We start from the raw sequence: 7,749 nt of genomic DNA on the forward strand, positions 1-7,749 counted from the left end.
TAAACGAGACAGCTGACAACAATAAACACGCACAAAACCATGATGGCTCCAGAGGGTTAAAAAGGGAAATAATTCAAACGTAATGGGAACCAGGTGTGTACAATACAGACAAAACAAATGGAAAAAGAAATGTAGATCGGTGGAGGCTAGAAATCCGGTGATGTCGACCGCAGAACGCCGCCAGTACAAGAAGAGGCACCAACTTGCGGAACGGCAGAAGTCGTGACAGTAACCCCCCCCCCCCCCCCCCCCCCCCCCCTAACGCACGGCTCCAGCAGCATGCCGACACCGGCTTCAGGGACGACCGGGAGGACGAGGCGCAGGACGATCCGGGTGGTGACGGTGAAATTCCTGCAGTAAGGAAGGGTCCAGGATGTCCTCCACCGGCACCCAGCATCTCTCCTCCGGACCGTACCCCTCTCACTCCACGAGGTACTGAAGGCCCCTCGCCCAACGCCTTGAGTCCATAATGGCTTGCACAGTATACGCAGGGGCCCCCTCAATGTCCAGAGGCGGTGGAGGAACCTCCCGCACCTCAGACTGCTGGAGCGGACCAGCCACCACCGGCCTGAGGAGAGACACATGGAACGAGGGGTTAATACCCTAATCAAGAGGGAGCTGTAACCTATAACAAACCTCGTTCAGTCTCCTCAGGACTTTAAATGGCCCCACAAACCGCGGATCCAGCTTCCGGCAGGGCAGGTGAAGGGGTAGGTTTCGGGTCGAGAGCCATACACCGGGGCCTCACTGCGGTGGCAGTCGGCGCTCTCCTTCTTCTCCTGATGGTCCATTGCAGGCGCCCCATGTTTCTTCCGAGCGCCGAAACCTTTCGTCCACCGCAGGTGCTTCAATCTAGCTCTGATGGAACGGTGCCAGGACCGGCTGATAACCTAGTACGCATTGAAAAGGAGATAGGTTAGTGGAGGAGTGGCGGAGGGAGTTTTGGGCCATCTCTGCCCAGGGGGTGAAAGCCGCCCACTCCCCCGGCCGGTCCTGGCAACAGGACCACCGAAATCTACCCACATTTGAGGTGAGGCTGACCGAGACCCCCAGGCGTTCCATAAACGCCCTCCAGACCCTAGACGTGAACTGGGGACCCCGATCAGAAACTATATCCTCAGGCACCCCGTAGTGCCTTAAGACGTAGGTGAACAGGGCCTCTGCAATCTGTAGAGCCGTAGGGAGGCAAAGGAAGGAGACGGCAGGACTTAGAAAACCAATCCACAACAACCAGGACCGCGGTGTTACCCTGTGATGGAGGAAGATCCGTCACGAAATCCACCGATAGGTGTGACCACGGCCGTTGTGGAAGGGGTTGTAATTTCCCTCTGGGCAGGTGTCTATGTGCCTTGCACTGGAGCGTACACCGAGCAGGAAGAAACATAAACCCTCACTTCCTTAGCTAAAGTGGACCACCAGTACTTCCCACTAAGACAGCGCACTGTCCAACCGATGCCAGGATGACCAGAGGAGGGTGACGTGTGAGCCCAACAGATCAAATGATCACGGACATCAGACGGAACGTATAGACGCCCAACTGGACACTGGTTGGGAGTGGGCTCTGTACGTAACGCCCGCTCAATGTCCGCGTCCACCGGTGCCACAGGGCGAGAAGCCGGAAGTATGGGAGTGGGATCCGTGGACCGCTCCTCTGTGTCATACATCCGGAACAGTGCGTCTGCCTTACCGTTCTGGGAACGAACCTGGTCTGTAGGAAAGGGTGAAATTAAAACGGGTGAAAAACATGGCCCACCTTGCCTGACGAGGGTTCAGTCTCCTCTCCGCCCGGATGTACTCCAGATTCCGGTGGTCACAAATGAGGACAGGGTGTTTAGCCCCCTCAAGCCAATGCCTCCACGCCTTCAGAGCCTCGCAACAGCCATCAGCTCCCGATCACACACTACACAGTTTCGCTCAGCCAGGCTGAGCTTCTTTGAAAAAATAAACCAGGGGTGGAGCTTTGGTGGCGTACCCGAGCGCTGAGACAGCACAGCTCCTATCCCAGCCTTGGACTCGTCCACCTCTCCTATAAATGCCAAAGAGGGATCAGGATGAGCCAGTATGGGAGCCGAGGTAAACAGAACCTTCAGGTGACCAAAAGCCCTGTCCGCCCCAGCTGACCACTGCAGTCACACCGGTCCCCCCTTTAGCAAAGAGGTAATGGGAGCCGCTACCTAACCAAAGATAGTAGTTGGCAAACCCTAAGAACCGCTGCACCTCCTTTACCGTGGTAGGAGTCGGCCAATTACGCACGGCTAAAATGCGGTCCTTCTCCATCTCCACCCCTGGCGCAGACAGGCGGTACCCTAGGAAGGAGACGGACTGTTGGAAGAACAGACATTTCTCAGCCTTGACGTACAGGTCATGCTCCAACAGTCGACCAAGCACCTTGTGCACCAGAGCCTCATGCTCGGTGCGTGTAGCATATATTAGAATGTCATTTATATACACCACTACACCCTGCCCGTACAGGTCCCTGAACATCTCATCTACAAAGGATTGGAAGACTGATGGAGCATTCATTAACCCGTACGTCATGACAAGGTACTCATAGTGCCCAGAGGTGGTACTAAATGCCGTCATCCACTCATCCCCCTCCCGGATACGCACCAGGTTGTAAGCGCTCCAGAGATCCAATGTTGTGAAGAAGTGCGCCCTGTGCAATGACTCTGTCACACTGGCTATGAGAGGCAACGGGTAACTGTACTTCACTGTGATCTGATTTATACCCCGATTGTCAATACACGGGCGTAAACCTCCATCCTTCTTCTTAACAAAAAAGAGAGAGATTTGGAGATTCGGAGACAAATGTTTCCATAGCTGCCGGCTCCTCCTGTGACAAAGGATACATGTGACTCCTGGGAAGTGCTGCATCTACCATGAGATTTATCGCGTAATCTCCCCGTCGATGTGGTGGTAGTTGAGTCGCCTTCTTTTTACAAAAGGCGAGAGCCAAATCGGCATATGTAGGGGGAATGTGCATGGTGGAGACCTGGTTTGGACTCTCCACCGTAGTTTCACCTATGGAAACACCTACACTCCTCCCTGAGCACTGACGTGACCATTCCTTGAGAGCCCTCTGTTTCCACAAAATGGTGGGGTCATGATCGGCCAACCAGGGACGCCCCAACACCACAGGAAACGCAGGTGAATCAATCAGAAAGAGGCTAATTCTCTCCTTATGATCCCCCTGCGTTATCATACATTGTGGAGCTGTGACCTCCCTGATCAGTCCCGACCCTAAAGGACGACTATCTAAGGCATGTACAGGGAAGGGCACATCAACTGGAACAATAGGGATCCCTAATCTAATTGCAAATGAACGATCAATAAAGTTCCCATCTGCACCTGAATCTACTAGCGCCTTATGCTGGGAATGCAGGGAAAACTCAGGAAATTCTATACATACACACATGTGGGAAACAGGAAGCTCTTGGTGAGTCGAGCCCCGCCTGCTGCCTCGACTCCATGGAGAACCTCCCCAGCACCGACCAGCAGTGTGCCCTCTGCGGCCACAGGTGGTGCAGTCTGCCATCACTGATGAAGCCACGATGGCCCTCTGAGATTGAGTAGCTCTCCTGATAGCCTTGGATCACAATGGTACAGTATGAAATGAATAGCAGAAGTGAAGTAGTCAAAATAGTTTCTACTGTGTGCCATATAAAGCTTTTAAGCTAAAGATGTTATGGATGTAGGCCTATTGTATATCTATGAAACCATAAAATAAACACAGTGATATTTTTGAACAACTTTTGAAAAACTGATGAGCCTTACTGATGAGCCTTACAAAACTTGAAAACTTGTCCTGGTCACCCCGTTGGTTTAAAGCCATGTTTTGCTTCCTCAAGCTTTCGATGACGCTCTTCATCTGAGAGTTCTCCTTCTGGAGTTTGTCAAACTCACTTGTTTTTCTTCCTCGATAAGCCATTGATGATAAATATTAGCACTCTCTAAATAAGATCTTAACCTATCTCTGTGAAAGATCTATCATGAAATGAGTGGAAATTGAATATTGCCAGTCAGATGGAACCAGCAATGACATCATGGCAAGGGTTCTGTTACATTGTGATGTCATAATGGGGTCTGTTGACAGTGCTGATTAGCACATCAGCACATGGTGAACATTCATGAAAGCTTTTTGATTCCCATATAAAATCATACATATGTGATGAATTTGTAAATAGTATATTTATACACATTCATATTCTCCTAAATGTTTTTCACTAAAAAAATGTGTAATTTGAATCTGGTTTAGTATCTGAAACGACTGGATTTGAAATGGAATTAATCCCAACCCTGGTGACCAATGATAAAATAATACATGCTGTGTCCCCAGAAAATCACTAGAGGACGATATTGCCTAGCATGTCTTACCATGAGAATGGGCCTTTGGTCTTACAGAATGGGTCTTATAGAATGGGCCTTTGGTCTTAAGATATGGAATAGCATGAATACAAGAATGAGGGATTCTGTGTACACCACTCTAAAATGAAGGTGAATGTGATCTATAAAGCAAACCGGATATTATTTGAAGAGATTCTATTGGGTGGGATCTCCATGAATGCCACTCAAGGAAGCAGAGTTGAGCTGAAAAATCGAAAGTGAAACTATCTGAGAAACACTGTCAAAACATTGGAGGCAAAAAAGGTAGGTTAATCACGAGAGAAAGTTAGAAACACTGTAATAATATTTTAGCAACTTATCCACAGCCAGTGAGTGACACAACATTGGGATCTATAAGGCATAGATTTGAGATTTTCTATGGTGGTAACTATTCTGTGTTGCATTTATTGTTGCTACTATCTATATGTATGTTTTGCTTTCTCACTGTCCTGTCAAATTACCGCAGTACAGCTGCTATTGTGATCAGGGTTGATTTTAATTCTGTTAGTTCAGGAAAATGAAAAGTCTTCATAATACAGGGAATTATGGGAAATTTGAATTAAATGATTCCCTGAATTGACCCCAGCCCTGGTGGTGACTATACAACATACTCTTTATGGACAGAGAAGTTGGAGTTTAGTTCAGGGAAAAGGAAGTGTTCAGTGGCACCTTGTATACATTATGATATCCTACTTTGGAGTCAAAATTAGCACACAAATTAGCGTTGTAGTTCACGTTTAAAGACAATTTCTGATTGAGCAACATATGCAGCAATTACCGTGAATGCAGTATCCGCAACTGCGGGAACATTGCCTTTGTCAATAGCCCTATAAAGTGGATCTTCAGCTGTACGGTTCGAATTAGAATTTCCGAGAGGCAAAAATCATGGAAACATACTTGAGTAAATAATCATTTGAGTGGGGAGATTTTAGAAAAGAAAAGCTCTATGTCTATGTCTTCAATACGTTTTGATGTGTGTGTACAACACATATAGCCTAACCCAGTACAGCCTGGAGAGGATAGGTCACCCCTCTCTCTGAACTGAGCTCCTCTCCAGGTTCCTTCATGGGAGTTTTTATCACTGTGCTCTCACTTCTGCTTTGCTTGCACTTTGGGTTCTAGGCTGGGTTACTGTAAAGAACTTTGTGATGACTACTGATTTATAAAGGTCTTTATAAATACATTTGATTGATTGATCTCATCTGTTTACAAATTGGCGTCAACTGTGTTTCCGTTAGCAGAGCCATGCCAGCGAAGTTGGTGCAGTTCAGCGGTTGGGAGGCTGTGGTTGAGAAGCAGATTGTCCTGAAACCTGGTCAGGCACCACGGGGCAGACAAGGCTACACCATGTACCATGGCACCCACCGTGACAACGCTCGAGCCATCATCACAGGGGGTTTCCGGCCCTCTGCGGGGGGCACGTTGGGCCCGGGGGTCTATTGCAGCCGGGACATAGCCAAGGCGTTGGGCTACCCTAGTGGGTGCCCCCCTGGGGAACACGTGGTACTGCAGCTGAAAGTCCGGGTGGGCCGCGTGAAGAAGATGGATGGACAGAATTTAGCAATGTGGCACTCGTGGCAACAGAGCGGCTATGATACTGCCTGGCTGCCCTCCACCGTCATTGGGCATGAGGAGGACTGCGTTAAAGACCCCAAGCGGGTGGCGGTGAAAGGCATTGCACACTGTGGCGACACGGCCACGAAGCAAGCCCTCGAGAAGCTCATCAGTCAGCAGAGACAGGGGGGGGAGTCAAGTGGACAGAGAAACGAGCAGGGGGTTGTGGGCAGGTGTAAGGTGTGCAAGATGCAGACACCGATTGGCCACTCTCTGGAGGTGTGTTGGGGGTGTGACGCCACTGTATGCCCTTTTATGGACAAACATGTCTGCAAAAGGAGCAGTTGAAAGCGACAGATTTGACATACTGGATACTATATGATTATGACATTATTGGTTAATTCGACAATAAAAAAAAGTTTGTGTGGAAATAAATGAAGCTTTGTTGATTCGCACATTGTTCCCCACGATGAAATCGGAGGGGGACTATGGATCTGTCTCCGTCCGTTCGCACGTCAGTACGAACAGTGCGCACGTTAGTTAGTCCCACGCAATCTCTCAGACACCACTGGGACGATTTTGACTAAACTTGGGTGAATGATGCATCTTGCCATTGATGACATGTTTACTGTTGCCTTGTAATTCTTTCAAGTATCATGCGACTTTCATTGATAAACAAGCTTTTTTAATTAAACTGTTTTAATGCTGGGCGGCGGATTAAACACAATGAGTGTCTAAGGCTACATTGTAGCAAAGGTGGCTGCTGCAACAAACATATGCATGCCCAGTATTAGTATACCGAAATCTAGACAATGCATTAGCGCAATTTCAAAAGGAGGTGAGGAGAGGACGTGATGAGTCAATGAAATCCATTTGAGAAAAAGGCCTAGGGAGAGTCTCAATAGGATTTGCTAATTCCTCTCCTTTGTCTTCTCCACCTCTTTTTGAAAAGGGTCAAAGGTCATTGAGGAGAGGAGGCGAGGAGAGGTAACATGGAAACATGCACTTGTATGAAATGAGACTCTTCTGCTCCACTAGCAGGCAAATTACGTTTACAGAGGAGGAATTCCACAATACATGTGTAAAGAAGTCAAAATAAATGTAGCTAGTTGTGCTAGACATTTTATAGATATAAGGTTAAGTAGCAAACAACAGCTCATTCAAATTGGATGTGGCGGATTTCTAAACTCTTCCGAGATAAGATATACCTGATCAAGGAAATGAGCGAACTCCTCTGTTCACCTACACGAATTGACACTCAACCTCATATGGCGACCACTTAACGGTTTACGGTCACGGGTAAGAGGTGGAAGGAGATGTGCACACTGCACACTAAATCAGGTGGAAACTGAGCTGAACTTCCTAATCTCTTGGCAAATGTATGACCATACTAGACATATTTCCCTCAGATTACGCAGAGAATTGAAAAAAAAAACAGATTTTGATAAACTCCCATATCTACTGGGTGAAATACCCCAGTGTGCCATCACAGCAGCAAGATTTGTGACCTGTTGCCACAAGAAAAGGGCAACCAGTGAAGAACAAACACCATTGTAAATTCAACCCATATTTATGTTTATTTATTTTCCCTTTTGCACTTTAACCATTTGCACATTGTTGCAACACTGTATATATACAGTTGAAGTCAGAAGTTTACATACACTTAGGTTTTCAACCACTCCACAAATTTCTTGTTAACAAACTATAGTTTTGGCAAGTTGGTTAGTATATCTACGTTGTGCATGACACAAGTAATTTTTCCAACAGTTGTTAATAGACAGATTATTTCACTTATAATTCACTGTATCACAA

General features: G+C 47.4%; 1 protein-coding gene across 3 annotated transcripts; it reads left to right on the forward strand.

Moving 5' to 3' along the window:
* The first annotated feature begins 4,491 nt into the window (after window positions 1–4,491).
* On the forward strand, window positions 4,492–6,372 carry LOC139369653 (uncharacterized). 3 transcript variants are annotated; one of them, XM_071108921.1, is made up of 2 exons: window positions 4,492–4,647; window positions 5,622–6,372. In XM_071108921.1, exon 2 carries the CDS (start codon window positions 5,629–5,631, stop codon window positions 6,283–6,285), a length of 657 nt encoding a protein of 218 aa, XP_070965022.1. In that variant the 5' UTR covers window positions 4,492–4,647; window positions 5,622–5,628; the 3' UTR covers window positions 6,286–6,372. The 3 variants fall into 3 exon arrangements, with proteins under 3 accessions (XP_070965022.1, XP_070965021.1, XP_070965023.1); XM_071108920.1 differs by having other exon boundaries at window positions 5,625–6,372; XM_071108922.1 differs by lacking the exon at window positions 4,492–4,647 and adding an exon at window positions 4,693–4,767 and having other exon boundaries at window positions 5,625–6,372.
* The last annotated feature ends 1,377 nt before the right edge of the window (window positions 6,373–7,749 follow it).

Source organism: Oncorhynchus clarkii, chromosome 17, assembly GCF_045791955.1.
Source record: "Oncorhynchus clarkii lewisi isolate Uvic-CL-2024 chromosome 17, UVic_Ocla_1.0, whole genome shotgun sequence".
NCBI classification, from domain to species: domain Eukaryota; kingdom Metazoa; phylum Chordata; class Actinopteri; order Salmoniformes; family Salmonidae; genus Oncorhynchus; species Oncorhynchus clarkii.